Here is a 23,806-nt window from a genome sequence, read left to right on the forward strand (position 1 = left end):
TTTAGAATTTTTTTCTTTTTTTTTTTAGAATGCAACATCTTAAGGTTACATGCTTCAGTCACATACACAAATTCTTTTTTTCCCTTTTTCCATAAATTAATAATAATAATAATAATAATAATAATAATAATTAATGCATCAACAAGGATTTTTGCAAAACTAGTCATGAAATGCATCTCTAACATTTTACATGCAAAAGTTAGAACTCTCGGCTGTTTGTGAAGCTGGAATAATGGTGCTAATTTGCCAAAAAACGGAAACAAAAAGAATTAAGAATAATCAAATGAAGAGGAAATCAAAGGATGGCGGGGAAGGCTCTCTGCTTTCTGCTTTTTTTTTCATGGTTACATGGAGGGGGAATGAACGGCTTCTTCAGTCAGTGCGACATTGGGTGTTAAAATTTCTTTTAAGTTAGCCCTGAAAGCAAGAAAATGAGAGGCGGTTGAACAGCTAGCTTGCTAACCTCTTTAAACAGACAGCAGCTATTAACAGACTGTTTCTTTTCTTTTTTAAAACATGAATTAATCAATTAAGACAAAATAAAATAATGGGTTCTGGTCTTCCTAACTGTGCTTGTCTCTCAAGCAAGCCCGTGGGTTTACTTGGAAGTCAATGCAGTTAGCGGGATTGCAATCTGGAAAAACAGATTCCCCCCTGCCCAGCCCACCCCCAAGAAAAGGAAAACACTTTCATGGCTTGGGCACAGTTACACCCTATGTTTAAACTTTAAAGCACTGTGATACTATTTTAAACAGCTATGGATTTACTAGAAACTGTAGTTTGTTCAGAGTGCCGAGAGTTGTTAGGAGACACGCCCCCCCTTCTCCTCAAAGGGCTCCAATTCCCAGAGTTCCCTTGAAAGAGGCATTGACTGTTAAACCACACTGAGAGGAGACTAAGGGGGCCTTTTAACTACTCTCAGCATACCCTTAACAAACTAGAACTCCCAGAATTCTCTGCTTAAAGTGGCTTTGAATGGGATCCTTCTCTTCTGCCTCATCCACACAGTGACTTTGTCAATGGTAGGGTTGTAAAGGGGAAAGGACGCTGAGGTTTAAGAGGTCCCTCTCAAAAACAAAACAAGAAATCCCTTCTAAATTCAGTTGTGGATAGAATTGGTGCAGGGGCAATAATTCCTGCAGGATCAATAGCCAGTCTGAGCAGCTGGACAATTTCCTTCTCCTTCTAAATGAATACATCGGTGTGTGTGTGTGTGTGTGTGTGTGTGTGTGTGTGTGACCCTTCCAATGATTTCACATCATGACTTTTCTGTAAACTGCACTATTAGTGCACAGCCCTGCGTCCTTTTTATGAGGAAAGATCATAACTCAGTGATAGAGCATCTGCGATGCAGTCCTAAAATGTTTTAGCTCCAGGGCCGGCCCTATGGCAAGGCTGGGTGGCGCAGGGCCGCAAGGGGGGCGCCGCGCTCCGCCCGCCAGACAGCCGCGCTGGGAAATGGGGCGGGGGCGCCGGAGGGATCCTTGCACCACGGCGCCAGGGCGCCAGATATGCTTAAGACAGCCCTGTTTAGCTCTAGGCACCTCCAGGTAAGAGGAGACTAGGATTCCAGTCCTAACGGTTCTGGAAAAGAGGCTGAATTAAATACCGGTAGGTAGATAGGAAGTTGCTTTATACTGAGGAAGACCACTGGTCCATCTAGCTCAGTATTGTCCACACTGACTTAGCAGTGGCTCTCCAGGGTCTCAGACAGGGGACTTTCTAAGCCATAATAGGAGATGCTGCTGGGGATTGAACCCGGAGCTGTCTGCATGCAAAGCTGTCTGCCACTGAGCTACACCCCTTCACACACAAACAAAGGTTCTAGCTCTCACAATTCTGAATTAGAGGGCTGAATAATAGGAATACAGGAAGCTGTGGGATACTGAGTCAGACCATTGGTCTCTCTAGCTCAGTACTGCCAACACTGACAGGCAGCAGTTCTCTGGGGTTTCAGGCAGGGAATCTCTTCCCAACCCTATCCAGAGATGTCAGGGATTGAACCGGAACCCTCTGCATGCAAAGCGGATGCTCTACCAGTGAGATAGTGCCTTTCTTTTGACAAGGTTCTAGTCCTCATGGTTGTGAATAAATGGTTGAATCAATCGGAACATAGGAAACTGCCCTTTTCTGCCATTGGTACATCTAGCTTAGCATTACCTACACTGACTGGCAGAGGCTCTTTGGCGTTTCAGGCAGGGCAACTTCCCAGCTTTAGCTGGGGATTGAGCCTGCAACCTTCTATATGCAAACCAAACCCTCTACCCACTGAGCTAAGACCACCCTCCCCCCCACAAAGGCTGCTCAGTCTCATCCCTTGGGCAAGTAGCAAGCTCACCTTGAACTGTCTGGCCAGGTGCTGCTTGTGACTCTCTTCCACTTGCTTGAACTTCGACTCCAGGCCTCTCATCTGGTTCTCCATCTTCTCAACGTACTGTAGATCCCGCTGGGTCCGCCTGTCCAACACTTCTATTGACTGGGACATGTTTTGTACCTGAGCAGAAAGGTGGGTTGGAGGGAGGGACACACAGAAGATAAACAGAAGCCGTTAACTTGAGATGTGGCCAGTTTCCCCCCCACCTCACAACACAGGTTCAACAGACAGGTGAATGGAAGAAAAATAGTGAATATGTTTCTACTTATGCTTGGTACTCTAATGGACAACTCCATGCTGATCAGTGGCTATCAGCTGAAAGCCATATTCCCTCTGAACCACAGGCTTTAAGAGAATTGGACAAATTAAATTCATGGAGGTGAAGGGTATCAATAGCCATAATGGCCATGTTCTGCTTCCATGGTTCGAGGCAGAAATGCTTCTGAACACCAGTTGCTGGAAACTACAGGAATGGAGAGGACACTTGTGTTCAAATTCTGCTGGGGGATGGGGCTTCCTCTCGTGGGCATCTGGTTGGATAACAGGATACTGGACTTGGTGGGCCATTGGCCTGATCCACCAGGGCTCTTTTCATAGATGCTCATTGTGATAGAAGAACCTCCATGCCCACGGAGTATTAGCTCTACATACCAGAGAATGAGAAACATCTGGCAAGTGTTCTTGTTGTGGGTGCCCACTGTGAGAATTGGATGTTGGACTGGATGGACAGAACTTATGGTGCTGTTTCACTTTATTATCCATGAAATTGGCGAGGATACAGGCACTACCCACAGAGCTATTGCCCTTCCCCTAAAAACGGAGGAATATTCTGGTCCTCATAGTTCTGAATAAAAGGCTGAATTAAACAGAAAGCTGTGTTAGTATGTAGAATCAGGCCACTGATCCAGCTCCTTCAGTATTGACAACACAGACTGGAAGGATTTCGGACAGGGATCTCTCTCTCAGCCCTACCTGGAGATGCCACTGGGCCTCGAACCTGGGACCTTCTGCATGCAAAGCAGTTGCTCTACCATTGAGCTACCAACCTTCCCCTAAAAATACAGTAAAGCAAGATTCTAGTCCTCGTGGTTCTGAATAAGCATGTAGTTGCTATGGCCCATCCCCAACGTTCTTATAATCAGTTAAACTTATCATCTTTGGTGCAAATGAGGACAATCATGGAGCCTCTTTTTTCATTCTTCTGTTCACTCACCTGTCTTCTGAAGCAGAGGAGGCGATTCATTACCGCCTGGGTGTGTTTGACTAAGAAGGATGTCTTCACTGTAAGGTGAATGATCACCTCTTCATTTACACCCGACAGTCATCGATTGCTGGATACAGATAAAGCGGGAACCCCAGCGATAGAGACAGTTGCTAGGCACCATGAACTCACCTTGATATATTACAGCATCAATCACAAGAAGAGACTCAGGAAGAGGTGGGTGCCATGTAAAAAGCCATCTAATGAATGAGACCAAGCCTGGCTATGCACCATTCATTTAAAGAACCCCACCATTAAAAAAACAAATAAACATGGGAACTGTAGTTTCTGAAGGGTGCTAGAAGCTGGCAGCTGTGGTGGGTAAAGTATAGTTCCCAAGTTCGTTCATTCGTTCGTTCGTTCGTTCGTTCGTTCGTTCTCTCTCTCTCTCTCTCTCTCTCTCTCTCTCTCTCTCTCTCTCTGTGTGTGTGTGTTCATGCTTGTGTATGCTTTAAATGTATGGTGTGTAAGCAGCCTGATTTTATACACTTAGGCTGAGTACATAACACACAGCACATAACATTCCCCAGCTTTTCCTCATCATGTATTTGTGTAGCTTCTTATTCCTGCTTGAACACTAGGGTTGCCAGGCTCAATAGAGGACAGGACTTCTGTGCCTTTAATTGCCCTGCTCTCTTTTGAGTCTGGAAACCTTAAAGAGAAACCCTTTGTTTAATTTCCAAGCAAAGGGTCTGCTGATTTCTCTTTAAGGTTTCCAGACTCAAAAGAGAGCAGGGCAATTAAAGGCACAGAAGTCCTGTCCTCTATTGAGTCTGGCAACCCTATTGAATACAGAACCTGACATTTTTTCCATTGAAATTTCTTTTGTTAGCTTTGGTCTGGCTTGTCAATAGCTTTATTAAATTGTGTGCCCAGAACTGGACAGAGTATTCCAGGTGTGGTCTGACCAAGGCAAAATAGAGAGGTACTATTACTTCCCTTGGTCAGGACACTAGACTTCTTTTGATGCAGCCTGGAATAGCATTAACTTTTTTTGCTGCTGCATCACATTGTTGACTCATGTGAAGCTTGTTATCTACTAATACTCCTAGATCCTTTTCACATGTACTATTGACAAGCCAGGCACCCCCATCTTATATTTGTGCAGCTGGTTCTTCCTGCCTAAGCATAGAACATGGCATTTGTCCCTATCAAATGTTACTTTGTAAGATTTGATACAGTTCTCCAATCTGTTAAGGCCATCTTGAATCTCAATTCTGACTTCTGCAGCATTGAGTACCCTCCCAGTTTGGTGACATCTGCAAATTGGACGAGCATTCCCTCAATACCTTCATCTATGTCGTTTACAACATTGAGCAACAATTAGCCCAGAAATACTTTTAAGGTTATTTTAATCCAGTTCTGTATGCAGCCTTCATGTTTTGTAAACTAAAGGGTTACACCCCTTCATAGAAATGTCAACCTTCTATTAAAAATGTTGTGAAAGGCCACTCTAGGAGATTCTCTATATATATTTGAATCATGTGTGTGTGTGTGTGTGTGTGTGTGTGTGTGTGTTTAACCACCTTCATTTGCAGTTGTTACAGACATGCCTTGCTATAACAATCCACTAATAGTATATTATACTTTCAATCTCTCCAAACTCCAAACACAATTAGATTTTCCCTTTCCTCTTTTTTGCAGTTCTCTCTGTGTGGGAGGCTGATGAACAAGAGCCCCTATTCTGTTCTTTAAAAGCAAAAATGGTGATGTGGAAATAGCATAAGGAAACCAACACAAGAACACCAAAAGAACCTGCTGGATCAGGCCAAAGTAGGCCCATTTGTTCTAGCATCCTGTTCCCAGAGGGGTCAACCACAATGAGAAGCCCTCAAGCAGGGCCTGAGTGCAATAGTATTCTCCAGTTCTTATGCCCCAGTATCTAGTATTCAGAGGTAGACTGTTCCTGGGCATGGAGGTTCTGCTATCATAATAGGTCTCCATAGGAAGAGCCCTGCTAGATCAGGCCAATAACCCATCTAGTCCATTGTCCTGTGCTCACAGTGGCCAACCAGATTCCCACTGCTGCCTCTGACCGTGGAGGCGGAGCATAGCACTTTGTGTCTAGTAGCCATCAACAGACTTCTCCTCCATGCAATTGTCTAATCCTCTTTTAAAGTCATCTAGGTTGGTGGCCATCACTGCCTCCTGTGGGAATGAGTTCTATAGTTTAGCTATGCATTGCATGAAGAAGGACTTCATTTTATCTGTCCTGAATCTTTCAACATCCAGCTTCGTTGGATGGCCACAAGTTCTGTTGTCATGAGAAAGGGAGGATCCATTTTCTGTGCATGGGATCCATCACTTTTTGCAAATGGGATGGGGAGAAGGGACCATATTATCCTTCAAAATGCCTTCAGCTATGGGATAATCTCTGTCACAGGCCAGTCTCCTGGGAGGATAATTCCCCCTCTGGGAGTATAGTACAAGCCCCCACTCCAAGGCTAGCCCATCTTTGATCATTCATAGTTAAGCTTGCTTTCCCTTCCCAGAGGTCTAGCTATGATAGCACTGCCACTTAAAACGTCTCCATGAAGTATGGTGTGATTTTTCATAATACAAAAGTTACAAGAGTCCACCTTTCTTCACAGAGGATTTGGCCTGCTGGGTGGCTACGAACTCTAACCATTCAATGGAACCTCCATGCTCAGGAGAACTATACCTCTGAATATCATTCGGAGGCCATTGTCAGTGGACATAACCTCCCAGAAGTAAATGGCTGTCCACAGTCAGAAATAGAGTGTTCGTTTAAATCAATGGTTCCCAAAGTAGGTAATACCATCCACTGTGGGGAGATGGGATTACCTGGGATGTACTAAGAGACAAGTGGGTGGCAGGGGCATGCTGGAGGGGTAAAATACTACCAGACTTTAAAAAGCTGATATCAACAGATCAAGTTCACCAATTTTGTTGAATTAATTAAACTAAATAATTTTAATTGGATTTTGAATAGGTGTGCAATTCATGGAGACTGATTTGAATTTTATTTTATTTTATTTATCTTCCTTAGTGGTTCATGCAGATTGCTATTCTGAATTTTTCTTTTTTGTAGGGTATGGTAGGGGGCATAGGGGATGAGTTTATGGAAGCAAGGAGTCGGTGGCTAGAATTTTTTTGGGAACCAACAGCTCAAATGGACATCAGCTTGAACCTATGCAAGGATTCAGAAGTATAGATTCAGAAATTCTGGACCAGCTATGATTAATCAAATCCTGGCAGATAGTCTTCCAAATGCCAGGGATAATGGTATCACCCACAAGAATCCAATTAATTTAAAGGGGGGGAGGCCCAGAAAAGATGTCATTTCATAAGAATTTATGCATGATCTGTGGAAACCATTAAGAAAAGAATCCCTAGATCCCAAGATTATATCCCTTAATAAGATTCTTCTGATCTCTCTGCCCTGCAGGCTATTAAAATCAGATCACGTGAGTGTTGGTGTAAAATATACATCTCTACATATCACAACTCCTTTTTCTTTTTGGCTAGCATTTGATGTGGGCCATGCTGTCATCTTACTCGAGCTTTTCTTTAATGTCAGAAGGAGAGAGACAACAGCATGGTGCTCCATTTTAATTTTGCTTCCTTCCTATGGTTTTTTTTTTTAATATCGGGGGAAAAATTGGGCCGACTGGCTCTTTGAAAATGTTAAAGCGTTCTGTGAATGGAGAGCAATGCAAACCATGCCAATTGGAGATGTGATGATGATAATAATACTCACCCACTCTTGTTGCTGATTTATTTGGGACAACACCCAGGCTTTGATCTTTCCACGGTTTTAATTAACAAGAATGCATCAGAGTGCCTCAAGCTTTCAAAAATATTTTTTTCCTGCGGCTTTCAGCACCGTAACATCCAAGCATGGCAAATTAATGAAAGCAAATTAATTGATCTCTTCTAAAGCCAGGACGAAATTTGCTCTTCCCAGTAAGTTTCCCCTGCAAGTTTTTAAATGTCAGATATTCTCCCTAGGTAGATGCTCCTAGGTGCTCAGGTATTTAAAATGTGAGAAGGACCCCATGACATGCAATTGCTATATTTGAAATTTGGCAGGGTTTGGCAGCAGACATGCATTGGTATTTAGAGTTTGACCGTGGAAGGGTTATATCTCATAAAAGGCACCTGCAGAAGGGAGAATGCCAACTCCTCTATAAAGATATCACAGTTCAGAACTGGAGAAGGGTGTTTGTGTGATTTTATGCATATATATTTTTTGCTCACAATTTCATAATTACCCAGGTTTTGACCCTTACAACTGGACTTGGTATTATGTGTCTGAGTTCTCTAACCAGTATAATTCTACTGATCGAAAGCAAGAATTTCAAAATTGTGACCTGTGAACCTTATGCAAAGATTAAACATTTTAGCCATTTTACCAACTGCCCTTTTCTCAATCAAGTTGGTTCAAATGAAATAAAATTGCAAATAACTGACATTTTATACACTGAAGGGAGAGTTGTTGGGTGACATTCAGGATGACTCAGCTGGAACTCATCACCAGTTTTTCTATTTCCTAACATAATAATAATAATAATAATAATAGACCTTTTTTTATTTAAAGGAACAAGTTCCCAACTTTCAGCCTCACCAATTAATCAACTAAAGTTAAGTTGATTAACCTACCACTGAAGTTCATTAAATATTGTATTTCTGGAGTGAAGTAAGGATGGGAGACACAACCCTTTAAAAATACATGCGGGTCCCACTATCAGCACACTAATTATCTGCAATTCAGTTACCCGAACATAAAGAATCACCCCGAAACCACGCTCCATGCACAACTGATTCACATATCTGAGCAGCTGGACTTTGCTCACTCCCTTACTTGTTTTTGCTTTGCTGGTCAACAGCAGGTATTTTCAGGCAGAAACCCTGGAGAGTGGCAGGGACAGATCCTGGATGAGAAATGTTCCCACAGGAAATAATAGAAATAATCAGCTCATGATGTGAATGCTTGCCTAGCAAACAGGATGCATTGTGTTCGGAAAGGGGGACCTGCATGTAAAAGCAAGATTAATCTACTGCTGAAGTTCATTAAAGATTATAGCAGTAGGTTGGTGGAAGGTAGAGGGACAACAACCCCTGTTGTGTGTTTTTTTTAAATAAAAAAAGCAAGTTCCACCAATTAATTAACTTAAAACTTTAGATGATTAACCTATCACCAAAATTCATTAGAGGTTGTACTTGTGGGGCATGGCAAGCATAGGGAAACACACACATTCAAGCTGAAGTTTTGTTACAAATATTAACTCCTCCCCCCCTCCAAAAAACAACAACAAGAGAGCAATTGGGCAATCTTTATCTCAAATCCATGCTTGGTTTTGCAGTAGTTAAAGCTCAGCTCCATTTGCATTCCTGAGTAGCCACTAGGCCCTCCCACCCTCTTGTCTTCCGGGACACCTGGTTACCTTTTCTAATAGCTGCCGCAGTTGCTTCGTCCTGGCATCGCGCGAGCACATTGTCTGTTGGGGGGCCACCACTGTGCATATACACCTCCCTTCGCTGTCCTGAGCAGAACTGTAGACCTGCCAACTTTCCTCTGGGTTGGTAGGCAACACCTGGTTTGGCATAGGGGAAGAAAGCATAAGAGAACACAGAATAAGAACCTGAGAGGTGGGCCAGACCAGAAGGGGCCATCTAGGCCAGCGTCCTGTTCTCATAGGGGCCAAATACCTCACAGAACCTAGGAACTGCCTCTGGACTTGAAGGTTCCATAGGGTCCATAGGAACATAAGAAGAGCCTGCTGGATCAGGCCAATGGGCCATCTAGCCTAGCATTCTGTTCCCATAGCAGCCCACCAAATGCTTGTGGGGAAACTGGCAATGTGGGTAGATGCATGAAGGAAAGCCCTCTCCCCATCCTCCACACGAACCGGAGAGACAGACAATAGGGAGCTAGATAGAAAGAAAGTAGAAAGGGGAGGACTGACAAGATAAGGAAATGGATCAAAGATTGAAAAAGGAGGGAGGAGGAGGAGGAGGAGGAAGAAGAGAAACAAGTTATTATGGAAGGAACAGGGCCTTTTCAGTGGTGGTTTCCTGACTCTGGATTTCTCTCTGACCCTGGATTTCTGAAGCCATCTTTGAAAGGTCTCGTTCCCCCTGTTGCCACTCTGTTGTTCTGTAAGGAGGGCTTGCCATAGAGAAAAATGCATGTCACCGGTATTACCAGCTTCTACCGGGGAGATTAAAACAACAACAACAACACATTTTTTCAGACAGGTGGGGTAGGGTTCGTCCTTTTTGATTTTTTTCTAGGATGGACAGCTTTAGTCCATCATGTTCTTTTTATACTTTTGGTGTTATTTTGAATTTTGTATTCTGTTTATTTCATGTTTTGAGTGACAATTAATGGAAAGGATGATAATCATATAATTCAAAGTATTACACATCCAGATGCTACAGATAAAGATGTTTAGCATCTAAGTGTTCAGAGTACAGACATCATCTCAGTAATCTATACAACAATCCTGTAAGGTGGGCCCAGGGGCGTAGCATGGGGATGCCAGAAGGCCATTGCCCTGGACGCAGATTTTTGAGGTGGCGTAAAGCAGGCCCCCCCCATGCAGGCAACCCCCACACAGCCTAGCCTGGTACTCTCCTGATGTTGGTGGAACCAATGCTTGTGGAGCAGAGCACTGGGACAGACCATGATGGGGTCCCAGCGTGGGGGCACTTGCTTCGCACCAGCGAAATGCCACATCATCTGGCCAGTGTGCCCCTGCTTGGCTCCAGGGCGGTGCAGGGTCTCTCTGATAGGGTTGGCTGTGGTGCCACGTCTGGCTCCTTCACCCTCTTTGCCCTGCCTGCCCCTGGTGCACATGCACCCTTCCATCACACATGTGCCTGCCCCGGGCGCTGCTTGCTCATGCAACACCACTGGGTAGGCCGGAAATCTTTCTTGTCCCTGTCTTGCAGCTGATGGCGGGATGTGTGGCTTTGGGTGTGTGGGTGTGACTCACTTAAGACCACCTAAGTGAACTCATGGGAGAAGTAATGTTTAGAGCCTCACAATGCTTCAAGCTGGAGGAAGGGGGCTTCTGAGATCCCTCCTTGCCCAACACAAACCCATCAATCTCCACATCTAACATTGCCAAGAATTAAAGAACAGAAGAGGCGCTCTGCTGGATCAGACCAAAGTGGGGCCACGTAGTCTAGCATTGTGTTCTCATAGTGGACAACCAGACAGTGGCATAGCATGGGGGACACTAGGGGGGACATGGCCCCGAGCGTACAACCAGGCACCCCTACAGCTTCTGTGGGGATTCCAGTCCTGCCCTGCATAGGCGACAGAGCAGCCCATCAGGGGCTGCCACCCATGCAAGTTCTGGCAGGCCTCATTCCTGGCTCTTTGGGCTTTCATGCCTGCCAACCTGCCTGCCTACAAGGGGTCTCTGAGCCCTAGAGCCCAGCCTGGCCTCACCACCGCGACCCCAGCAGAGGCCGGCAACCACAGAGGCACTTGCTCTTCGCTCAGCAGACTGCGCTCCCCAGACAGCAGCGGGAGCAGCCCAGGCCCACGGTGAGTGGGCACAGATGGAGGGAGGTAGGAATGGAACACCCCAGTGCAGCCCAGCCTGGCACTCCTCTCTGAGGGCATTAGGGGGATTTGCCCACCACGAGCTGCATTGGCCAGCCAGGCTCCCCCTTGCATGGGCAGGCCCCGCTTGGCTCTCATGGCAACCCACGCTACGCTGCTGCAACCCTCTCCTGGGAAGCCTGAAAGACGTATTTGGGTGCAAAGAGCCCCGTGATTCCCAGCAACTGGTATTCATAGACACACTGCCTCTGACAGTGGAGGTAGAAGAGCTCTGTAGCTGGTTTATGCCATCTAGTCCACCCATTCCAGCCTCCTGTTCTCACAGAGGCCACCCAGATGACCAATATAGGAAGCCCACAGGCATGGCTTGAGTGCAACAGCCATCTCCCCACCTGCAGCTGATATTCAGAAGCATTGCTACCTCTGACTGTGAAAGCAGAGCATAGCCATTGTGGCTAGTAGCCATTGATAGCCCTCTCCTCCATGAAGTTGTATGCTGCATTAGTCATACTTGGGGCAGGCCTATTAAAATCAACTCTTGTGACTAACATTGGCCAATTGATATCAGTGGGTCTACTCTGAGTGAAACCTGCAGACCCCACCCCCCAAGTGTCCCTATTTTCCAGGGACGGTCCTGGATTTAAAGAAGCCACCCCGGTTTCTGATTTAATCCCAGAATGTCCTGCTTTTCCTTAGGACATTCCTATTTTCATCGGAGAAATGTTGGAAGGTATGGAGTTTTGTGGCCCCCAAGCCAAGGAGATAAGCAACTATACAACCTTTAGAAGACACCCGAAGGCAACCCTGCATATTATTATTATTATTATTATTATTATTATTATTATTATTATTATTTGGAAGCCATCCAGAGTGGCTGGGGAAACCCAGTCAGATGTCCGGGGTACTACTACTACTACTTCTTCTACTGGAATAGGACATTCCTATTTTCATCAGAGAAATGCAGGAGGGTATGAACCTGGTTGTTTAGAACCCAATGGTGAGATAAACTGGGCAACTCCCACCTTTCCATTTGCAATCATGCTGCACATTACCGTTTACTGTGATTCTTTTAGAATGGACAGAGAAACATCTTGTCCAAATTTTCCAGGTACAGTACTTGGAGTTCCAGAGAATGGCTCTAGGGACTATTTTTGTACCTCTGTAAATAATTAACCACTTTAAAAGCATCTTTATGGTCAGTCTGTTTCACCAAAGGGGGGGGGAGGAGGAGACGGAGAAGGAAAAAATCCTACAAATGAAAATAGTTCTTTCCACTTTTAATCTGTATGTTTCAGAAGAGGAGATAGAGGACTGAGACCCCAGATTCTGCATTCAGAGTTGACTCCAGCTTGGTGCCTTCCAGATGTTGAGGTTTTATACAACCAAGCAGTATACACATTTTATGAAATAAATAAATTACAGCTCCCACCAGCCCCAACAGCCAGCATGGTTGATGGTCAGGGATCACTGGATCATATAATTGTAGAGTTGGAAGAGACCCCAAAGGCTTATCTAGTCCAACCCCCTGCAATGCAGGAAACATAGCAAAACCATCCCTGACCCAGCTTGGAATGTCTTCTGCTTTCACACACTGTCTCCCCTTCCCACATCAACACACCCCTTCCACCCCCACAACAACATTATCCTGTCTCAATTACAACACACACACCCTTTTGGCACTGATTCCAAAGAGTCACATTCTCTCAAACTCCCCTTTGTCTTTCTCACCTGGAAATAGGAAGACAATATCTTAATAGAGCCAGCATGGCATAGTGGTTAGAGGGTTGGACTAGCATCTGGGAGACCAGGGTTCAACCCCCCCCCCCGCTCAGTCAGGAAACTCTTACACCAGTCACTTACTCTCAGCCCAACTTACTTCACAGGGTTGTTGCGAGGATAAAATAGGCAGGAGAACTATGCACCTTGAGTTCCTTGGAGGAAAGGTGGGATACATACCTAATTAATTAATTAATTAATTACTACTACTACTACTAATAATAATAATGTACTTTTCAAATCCAGGGGCTCACATATGCAAGAACTCTGGTCCTTTTCCAAATTACCAAAACCACACCTTGAAAAGACACCAGACCCTTCTCCAGCCACATCAGACTTCTGCTTTCCAAAATAACCTAAATCCAGGAAACTGGCTAACAAAACGACACCTTAAATCATAGCCATAATGATCACAACCGAGCGATTTCTTTGGGGGGGGGGATTTCATCTGAAGTGTGTGGAGGGAACAGTCTAAAAGAGTTTGGGTAGCAGATTCTTCCCTCTCCTCTTCCTGACCCTGAATAGATCATTCATCTTCCCTGCTCAGCTGAGACATCTACTGTAAAAATGGCACATCAGCCTCAGCAACAGGGAATATTCCCAAAAGCATATTGGTTTCGTAGAATCGTAGAACTGTAGAATTGGAGGGGTAATCCAGCCCAACCCTCTGCAATGCAGGAATCACAACTAAATAATGCCTGACAGGTGGCCATCCATCGTCTGCTTGAAAATCTCCAGTGAAGAAGTCCACCACCTTCCAAGGAAGTCCTTTCCACGGTCGAATGGACCTTACTGTTGGAAAGTTCTTCCTAATGTCTAGTTGGAATCTCCCTTCTCCTCACTTGAATCCATTGATTTGGGTCCTGCCCTCTGGAGCAGTAGAAAACAAGCTTGCTCCATCGTTCATGTGACAGGCATTCAGATATTTGAAACTGGCTATTACTGGTATATCCCCTCTCATTCTCCTCTTTTCCAGGCTAAACATCCCAAACTCCCTCAACCATTGCTCATAAGGCTTGGTTTCCAGACCTTTTATCAATTTGGCTGCCCTTTTCTGCACACGCTACAGCTTGCTTCTTTCAATTTCATTTGCTCTAATCCCTTAAAGAGCCTATGTTTTAATAGCAAATACAGGACATGGTGTTGTTGGTTGTTGTTGTTTTTAGTCCCCCCCCCACACACAACGATTTACAGCTGCTTTATAAATCTTGTGTTTCACCACCCTATACACACAGTAATTGACCTAGTCAGCAATCATTTCTGAGCAGCACACACACACACCATATTGCAATGAACAGCGTGATTTGCAGCAGAAATCTGAGCATCTGTTTGCTCAGAAGGACGTCTCACTGTTTTCGATGGGGCTTAATCCAGAGTCAACTGCACCCTGCCATCTTAATTCCTGGACAAAAACTACCTCCCATTTGGAAGATGAAAAAATAAAATGAATTGCTGCATAAATCAAGACGGCTCCTTCCTATATCCTTCATGCCTCTTTTTTGGGGGGTGGGGTAGGAAGGGAGTGGTGGTCATGGAGGAGACGACAGGTGGGAACTGGTGGGCCCCATCACACTTCTCCACCTGTACAACGTTTTCTTGCACAACATCATAAGGTGGTTATAAAAAAACACACCACAATTTTGACATTGCACAGGCCAAGAGATTGATAAACAGGAAGGAGGAGAATGAACATGGTCAGCCACAGTTCACTGGGCTTACAATTAGGGAGAAGGATTATGGGGGGGGTTTCATGCTCTCAGCCACAAAGTGCTCTCCCCCCCACCAGTAAAGCACATCACAGACTCCAAACCCGCTGCATTAAGTCCACTTGTTAGACCAACACTAAGAGGATTCCCCTTAGAGTGGGTATTTCAATGCTCCCCACCAATCACAATCACCACTCAATCCATCTTTCCACACACCAATTTTATCTTTATATGGGACATATGTATAAGCATGCACAGGACTGGGACCCTGATGCAAGCTCTCTTTCTATGAGGCTCGCTTGCTGTCCTGCTGCACAGCACACTTCCAAATCTCACCCCAGAACCTGCTCACACATGAAGGTGAACAAGCCATTTCTTGAAAGAAGTGTGAATGAAACTCTGCATGCATGGGCCAGCATTGTACATGATTGAATACATGCCATGTATTTAAAGCATAGTCCTTCCCTGGGTGATCCAGGAACTGTAGTTTGTGAAGGGTGCTGAAAATGGTCATCCTGTGGGGCATAAAACTACAGTTCCTGTGATTCTGTTTTTTTAGGGGGGATTTCTGTGTTGTTGGACGCGTGGAAACATATTCAGGTGTTCCAAGACCTCACTTGATGTTTCAGTCCTTGGATGGTATGCAAACCATCCCTTCATTTAGAGAGTGTTGCACCAGGTCATGTGTGTGGACAGATGCAAAAATTGGGTACCACATTCTCCTCCCTCTGACTTTGATGGATGGGATGGAGAGGAGAGGGCAGAGCCCCTCTCCCCCCCCAAAAAAAACACTGCTTGCTTTTTCTTTTTTTCTTTTTAAAAGAGGAGCCTCAGCCACTTCCCAATCTTAAGACACCCAAGGACTGGATGAGGAGGAAAGAGAGCTGAAGTCTTTGAAAGCCAAAATGTCTAACTGCAGGCAGGGCTGCTGGTGGTCAGGGGCATTGCTAAGGACTTAAAGCAGTGAGGCCTGCAATGGCAAGCCTTTGTAAAAAAATTGCATCTGATAATCTATAGGGGGGGATTTAGGTGGTGGGAGGTGACTAAATGGTGTGTGTGAGAGTTTGTGTGTGTGAAACCATCTACCCTATAAGCAAAGTTAGTATTTTAAGACAACTTTGCTTATAGGGTGGAGGATTTCACACACACACAATTTTAAGTTAGAAAGAGAGGAAGGGAGTGACACAAGATATATGCCCCTCTCCAACCCACCTGCTAACAAGACTCTGATGGATTGAATGCAATATGTCTGTCTATGTAACCTTCCCTATTGGGTAGATGCCTGCCAAGTTGACCACAGGTGGCAGAAGGTGATCTACACACTTCTAGCCAGCCAGCACCCACCCTGTCCTCCTAAAGGTGTGTCTGCTAGGAGGAGAGAGTTTGGAGGGTCCCAGTTCTGCAAGAACCCACCCATTTGGGGAAAGGCCACCATAGCTTAGTGAAAGCACTTGCTTAGCATGCAAAAGTTCCCGTGTTTGACCCTGCAACGGCCTCTTCAGACAGGACTGGGAATGTTCCTGCCAGAAACCTGGGACAACCTCTTCTAGTTAGTTCAAGCAGGACTGGGCTAGAGGGACCAAGGGTATGACTAGCTCTTAAGGTTAAACAGCGGAAGAATATCTACTTTGCATGCAGAAGGTCCAGGGTTCAATCCCCTGCTTGAAACCCTGGAGAGCTACTGCTGCCAGTCTGAGTGCTACTGAGCTAGATGGCCCAAGGGTGTGATAAGCCAGCTTCCTACATTCACCAGGAACAGCTATTTCTGAATGGGTAGAGCATCTGCTTTGCATGCAGAAGGTCCCAGATTCAATTCCAAAGGTCCTTTGCCTGAAACCCTGGAGAGAGCCACAACTGCCAGTCAGTGTGGACACTACTGAGCTCGATGGTCTAAGGGTCCATGTTCCTCTGCTGCTCAATCCTTCCCACCCGCCCTCAAGCCCATCCCCTGTCAAAGAAAGGGGCAACTCACCCCAGTGCTCCTGTCCAAGGTGCCCCCGGAGGCTGCAGTCAGCTTGGTGGTGTTGAGCCCTACCAGGGACGGCAAGGTCTGGGACATCCAGTTGGTAATCATGGCCATGGTGCTTAGGACCACGCCGATCTTCAGCAAAGGCACCGACATCGCGTCGTCGGGGGGCGCCTCCACCTCCTTCCTCCTCTTCTGACTCGCCCCTTCCTCGCCTCGACGGGCAGCCCGGCCGCCGCCGCCTTCATTCTGAGCCGGGCTCCATGCTTCGCGCCAGGCTGGGCTCCGCCGCCCACCAGCCACCCAAACCAGCCGGCCAACCCTGCCACATCCCGCTCGCCCTGGCGCCTGGCAACCTGGTCCCTACCTGGTGGCTACTACAACCACCTCTTAAGCTCCCTCTAGGCTTCCTGTGCGCTCCTCACCCGCTCTTGGGCGTCGCACCAGGCTGATGGTTGTCAGGAAGCTCTGCAAAAAAAGCAGGAGATTGAAGAGATGGAGACGCAAGGGGCGGAGGCTAACGGTTCTGCTTCTGCTCGCCTTTGCAAACCTGGACGGCGCCCGCTCTGCAAAAGCATCCCCTGTTCCTGCGCCTCTTGCGCTGGCTCTGCCTGGGCGAGCGGGGCGGGGATGTAACGGATGGCGGAGAGAGAGGGGAGGAGGAGCCGCCGTGCCCAGCAAGCGCAGGCTGGTGTTAAAGCATCCTTCTACTCTGCCGTCCTCCAGAGCCCACCTTCTTCTCCCTCCCTCCTCTTCCCGCCCGGCCTTTTCAGACGCCCGCTGACGCCCCCTGGCGGCATTCAGCAGCAAAGAAAGGAGGGGACCTCTTGGTAAGGCGCGGAGAAGAAATTTTAGGAACTATATCAGATTAAGCGGAAAGGGAAAGGGGAGAAAGAAAAATCCAGCAGGGATCCAGCTTCCTTGCATCAGGAGGCAGCAATGCTTCTGAATGCCAGTTGCTGGAAAGCACAGGAATGCGTTGTTGCACACAGATCCTGCTTGTGGGGTACCTGGTTGGCCACTGAAAGAACAGGATGATGGACAGGATGGGTGTCACTGGCCTGTAATAGCAGGGCCCTTCTTATGGAAGTCTATTGTGATAGCAGAACTTCCATGCTCAGGGGCACTCTACCTCTGAATACCACTTGCTAGGAGTTGCAGGTGAGGGGAGTTGCTGTAGCACTTAGGTCCTTCCTGCAGGTTTCCCATAATGGGTATCAGCCTGCCCACTTTGAGAATAGGATGCTGGAACAGATGGGCCACTGACCTTATCCAGCAGGGCTTTTCTTATGGAAGTCTCTTGGGTTAGCAGAACCTCCATGCCCAGGGACAGTCTACCTCTCAATACCAGATGACTGGGAACAACAACTGCGGAGTTTCTGTTACACTAAGATCCTGCTTGTAGACTTCTTTCCATTAGGGCATCTGGTTGGCCACTGTCTGGAAAGGATGCTGGGCTAGATGGACCCTTTTTGGTCTAATCCAGCTACATATGTTCTGCTCCCAGCAGGATGCCTCTAAATACCAGTTGCTGGGAATCACAGGTGGGGAGAGCTGCTGTTGTGCTCAGGTCTGTCTTGAGGTGGGCATTCCATTGGGACACCTGCTTTGCCACTATAGGAACAGCCTGGTGGATTAGATGGGCTTCTGTGCTGATCTTGCAGCCAGACATCCCCACCGTTGGAGACAGTGTACCTTGGGGGGTCATCTCTAGCTCAGTTGGTTAGAGCATGATGCTGATAATGCCAAGGTCACAGGTTTGATCCCGGTATGGGACAGTTGCTTATCCCTGCATTGCAGGGACTAGAGCAGGGGTTCCCAAACTAAGGCCCAGGGGCCGGATGCGGCCCAATTGCCTTCTCAATCCGGCCCGCGGACGGTCCGGGAATCAGCATGTTTTTATATGAGTTAAATGTGTCCTTTTATTTAAAATGCATCTCTAGGTTATTTGTGGGGCCTGCCTGGTGTTTTTATATGAGTAGAATGTGTCTTTTTATTTAAAATGCATCTCTGGATTATTTGTGGGGCATAGGAATTCATTCATTTTTTTTTTCAAAATATAGTCTGCCCCCCCCAAGGTCTGAGGGACAGTGGACCGGCCCCCCGCTGAAAAAGTTTGCTGACCCCTGGACTAGAGGATCCTCAGGGCCCCTTCCAAGTCTGTGATTCTATGCTTCTACTTGCTGGGAATCACAGGTAGGGAGAATGTCTGTTGCACTCAGGTTGGCTGTTCTGAGAACAGGGTGCTGGCCTGATCCAGGTGCAGGATTCTTCTGGTGTTCGTGTCCCTCCCTGCAAATATCATTCCACCCTCAGCAACTTTAAAGTCTCCTGTTCCTTAAATTCAAAAATCCATTAATTGGACCAAGAAATGAGCCCAACCAAAATGTCGTCAAAGATCATGCAAGCATCTTACTTTCTCCAAACGGCTATGAACATTTGATTCAGCACAAGGGCCACTTCCCCTCACAATTGACCCTTCCTGTAAATCATGGGCTATGCCAGAGGAAAAAGTGGGTGGTGCCACAGACATGACACCTGCCCTTGTACAGTTGGTGACACACCTCAGTCATGCAAAAGTCCACATAAGGGATGGGAGAGGTTTCTGCCAAAGTCAGATTCCAAAACAGGCTGACATGATTCAATCTGGTCTAATCATGAGCTGCATTGGATCATGAGTTCTCTTCAGGATCTGCAATCCTGCTGTTCTTTTTACATAGGAAGCTGTATTATACCGAGTCAGACACAAAGCTCTAGTATGTAGCTCAGTATTGTTAACACTGACTGGCAGTAACTTTTTCCTGGGTTTCAGTTGTGGAGAATTCCCAGCGCTACCTGGAGATGTGGCCAGAGGACTGAATCTGGGACCTTCTGCATGCAAACCAAGCACTCTACTATTGAACTGTACCCTGTCTCATAAAAAGAAAATAAGATCCTAGTCCTCATAGTTCTGAGTAAAGAGCTGAATCTAATAGCACTATGGGAAGCTGCCTTCTGCCTGGTCAGACAAATGGTCCACTTGCTCAGTATTGTCGACACTGACTGGCAGCATTGGCTCTTCAGAGTCTCAGGCAGGGGACTGAACGTGGGGCCTTCTGCATGCAAAGCAGATGCTCTGCCACTGAGTTATGTTCCTCAAAAAGGTGGTCTGGGAGTTACAGGACCGACTGGTATTTTCCTTTTACACACACACACACACACACACACACACACACACACACACACACACTACAGCTACCTGGTGAGGCACACACTGACTCTTTTGATGCATTCTTAGGTTGGAGTTAATGACCCTTTGTGTCCCTCCTAACTCTATGATTCTGTGAAATGAAGCTTCCCCATTGAATTTATCATTAAAGATCAGAAGCCCCAAATGTCACTTTAGAGTGTCCCTCAATGCCAATACCAAACTCTTCCTCAACTCCTCAGATACCAGAAGAAAAGGCTGCAATCCTACACCCGTTTCCCTATGAAATTCTCCATGAACTCCGGAGGGGCTAATATTTGCTCAAGTACGTGCAATATTTTGCTGCCAAGGGAGAGAGCACAGCATAATAATTCATTTTCTTTCTTTCCTCCCAGAGGCTTGCTCAAGAAAACAAAACAAAAACAGTAACCTCCCCTCAAAACCCAGATGTTCAGAGTTTCTGTTCTCTTTGCAGACAAAGGACCGTAAAGGAGGGATGACACACATCTGCCACAAGAGATGTTGAGGAATTGCTGGGCTCTGGTGCCACCTTCTAGGATAGACTGGAATTGCAGTCTCCCCCCAGGAGGTGCCGCAGTTAGAACCAAACCGTTGAGTTCTGAAGGAAGGGGTGAATTAAATAGGAACAAAGGAAGTTGCCTTATATCAATTCCGAACTTTGGTCTATCTAGCTCAGGGTTGTCTACACTGACTGGGAGTGGCTGTCCAGGGTTTCAGGCAGGGAATCTCTCCCAGCCCTGCCTGGCGATGTCAGTGGGGGTTGAACGTGGGACCTTCTGCATGAAAAATGGGTGCTCTGCCACTTGGTTATGGTTCTCCCTCAAAACTAAGATCCCAGTCCTTATGGTTCTAAATAAACAAGCTGTTCCCAGACTCTGGAACTCCCTCCCTGGAGAAGCCAGGCTGCCTCCCTTTATTGCTGCTTTTTTGCCAGTAGGCAAAGACCTTCTTGTTCCAACAGGCTTTTGGGAACTGACTGCTTTTAATGAGGTGGGTGGTACTGTGCTGTTTTGATTGGGATGGCCTGTATGTTTTTAATATATCATATCTCTATATACGTCTCTATTTATTTATTTATTTATTTAGCTATAGCTATCTCTCTTTCTCTGTGTATATAGATATAATTTTATTTTATTAATGTTTAATTGATTTTTAATTATTCCCCCCATGTCCTTATTTTAGCTGTAAGCCACCTTCAATCCCTGTCTGGGGGGAAAAGATGGAGTATAAATAAATATAATTGTATAGGCAGCTTATTTATTTATTGATAAGCTGCCTTGTTTTGAGTCGGCCCGTCAGTCCATCTCTTTCAGTACTGCCAACACTGACTGGCAGCATCTCTCCAGGGTTTCATGCAGGGGACACTTCCAGCTCCACATGGAGATGCCACTGGGGGATTGAACCTGGGACCTTTTGCATGCAAAGCAGATACTCTACCATTGAGCTACAGCTCTCACCCGAAAAAAGGCTGTATTCATAAAAAAGGAATGAAGAGTTATTTACAATACTGTATATAAAAGAATTTTTAAAGCATTCTTGTTTTTAGCTTGTTAAGCTTTTATTGTATTGTTATGTCTTAGCTTTACTATTGTAAACTGTTTTAATATATATTTTTGTGATATAGGTAAAGGTAAAGAGACCCCTGACTGTTAGGTCCAGTCGCAGATGACTCTGGGGTTGCGGTGCTCATCTCGCTTTACTGGCCAAGGGAGCTGCCGTACAGCTTCCAGGTCATGTGGCCAGCATGACTAAGCCACTTCTGGTGAACCAGAGCAGCGCATGGAACCTTCCTGCTACAGCGGTACCTATTTATCTACTTGCACTTTGACGTGCTTTCGAACTGCTAGGTTGGCAGAGCAGGGACCGAACAATGGGAGCTCACCCCGTTGTAGGGATTCGAACTGCTGACCTTCTGATCGGCAAGCCCAAGGCTCAGTGGTTTAACCCACAGCGCCACCTGTTTTGTGATATAGTGGTAAATAAATATTTTATGATTAAATGTGTAAATAAATCATCATAGGCAACTGCCTTCTACTGCCCTGGATCCACATAGCTCAGGATTTCTTACACTGCCTGACAGGGACTCAGGTTTCAGGCAAGGAATCTCTCCCAGTCTTACCTGGAGAGGCAGTTGAGGACTGAACCTGGGGTGTTCTGCTCCGCCACTGAGCTACAGCACCTCCCTTTTGGGTTCTTGATGCCCATTGATTCTTGATGCCCATTGATTCTCCTTTAATAAAGCCTTTGCATAAACATCATGGTTTATGCATTCTCTCTGGACAGGCTCCTATGTCAATTCTTTGTCAAAAAAGTGGTGCCCACACCTTGATGCAGAGCTCAAGGACTAATCTGACCAGCTCCAAATATGAATGAAACTATGGCTTCTCTTGATCTGGACATGACACTTGTGTTAACACAGCCTTAAGAGTGAATTAGCTTTAGTAACTCCTGCATCACACGGATGGCTTATGCTCAACTTGTCTTTAGATGCTTACGTAAATACTTCTGAGAACCCTTCTTGTATCTCTGTGTGTGATTCGCACGTGTACAGGGCTTTGATTTTGAGTTGATTTATTGCATATTGCAATACACGTTAAAAAAAAAGAAGTCTCAAAAGTTCTTTACAATATATATATATGATAAAACATAGCAAAACACAATGCAATAAAAATTGTAGTGTGCACACACAAGCCTGAATTGAATACCTGTAACAATAATATCCTATGATTGACAGACATGGCATTGTTGGAGGTGACACCGCTGGGGTGCTAACCAGCTGGTTTTAACCCCTGCCAGGGCCTTTTCAGTGCAAATTCCTCACTTGTGGCATGGCTTCCCTTGTGAGGTGTGCCTGTCTCCAACATTATTGACTTTCAGGAGGAATTTTTAAATGTTCTTCTTTACCCCAGGTATTTTATGACTGAGAAAGACTTTTCTCTGCAGCCCTAAAACAATTGCCTGAGAGAATGAATTCTAGAATCATCCAGTCCAACCCCCTTGAATGCAGGAATCACAGCTCAAGCTTCCCTGACAGATGGTCATCCAACCTCTGCTTAAAAAACCACAGTGAAGGAGAGTCCACCACCTTCTGAGCTTATCCATTCCACTGTCAAATGGCTCTCACCCCCAGAAAGCTATTCCTAAGTTTTAGTCAGAATCCCCTTTCTTCTCATTTGAATCCATTGGTTTGGAGTCCTACCCTCCAGGACTGGAGAAAACAAGCTTGTTCTGTCTTCCATGGGACGGACCTCCATGTATTTGAAGATTGCCCCCATAGCTCCTCTCAGTTTCCTGTTCTTCAGGCTAAATATACCCAGCTCCCTTAACCATTCCTTCTAAGGGTTGGTTTCCGGACCCTTCATCATCTTAGTCACCTTTCTCTGCACATGTTCCATCTTGTCAATATCCTTCTTAAACTAATGTGCCCAGAGATGGACACAAGACTCCAGGTGGGGCCTGACGAAGGCAGAATACAGCAGTCTTATTCCGCCCCTTGATTTGGAGACCAGACTTCTTTTGATGCAGCCTAGTATTGCATGAGTTCGTGTGAATTGTTTTTCTTTCTTTCCTTCTTGTCAATACCCCAGGTATTTTATGACTGAGAAAGACTTTTCTCTGCAGCCCTAAAACAATTGCCTGAGAGAATGAATTCTAGAATCATCCAGTCCAACCCCCTTGAATGCAGGAATCACAGCTCAAGCTTCCCTGACAGATGGTCATCCAACCTCTGCTTAAAAAACCACAGTGAAGGAGAGTCCACCACCTTCTGAGCTTATCCATTCCACTGTCAAATGGCTCTCACCCCCAGAAAGCTATTCCTAAGTTTTAGTCAGAATCCCCTTTCTTCTCATTTGAATCCATTGGTTTGGAGTCCTACCCTCCAGGACTGGAGAAAACAAGCTTGTTCTGTCTTCCATGGGACGGACCTCCATGTATTTGAAGATTGCCCCCATAGCTCCTCTCAGTTTCCTGTTC

General features: G+C 45.9%; 1 protein-coding gene across 2 annotated transcripts in view; it reads right to left on the reverse strand.

The window, feature by feature from the left end:
- The window catches only part of OLFM1 (olfactomedin 1), a 49,298-nt gene that overhangs the window by 10,737 nt on the left and 14,755 nt on the right, over positions 1-23,806 (reverse strand). The window contains exons 1-3 of one of the 2 annotated variants that reach the window (XM_035113492.3): positions 16,630-17,366; positions 9,044-9,193; positions 2,339-2,494 (exon numbers count right to left, since the gene is read on the reverse strand). In XM_035113492.3, coding sequence (XP_034969383.1) covers positions 2,339-2,494; positions 9,044-9,193; positions 16,630-16,779 — 456 coding nt within the window. In that variant the 5' untranslated portion in view covers positions 16,780-17,366. Of the gene's footprint in view, positions 1-2,338; positions 2,495-9,043; positions 9,194-16,629; positions 17,367-23,806 lie in introns of those variants that run through there. The other variant, XM_035113493.3, reaches the window with a different exon arrangement.

Source organism: Zootoca vivipara, chromosome Z2 (genome assembly GCF_965207765.1).
Source record: "Zootoca vivipara chromosome Z2, rZooViv2.hap1.1, whole genome shotgun sequence".
Classification (NCBI taxonomy): domain Eukaryota; kingdom Metazoa; phylum Chordata; class Lepidosauria; order Squamata; family Lacertidae; genus Zootoca; species Zootoca vivipara.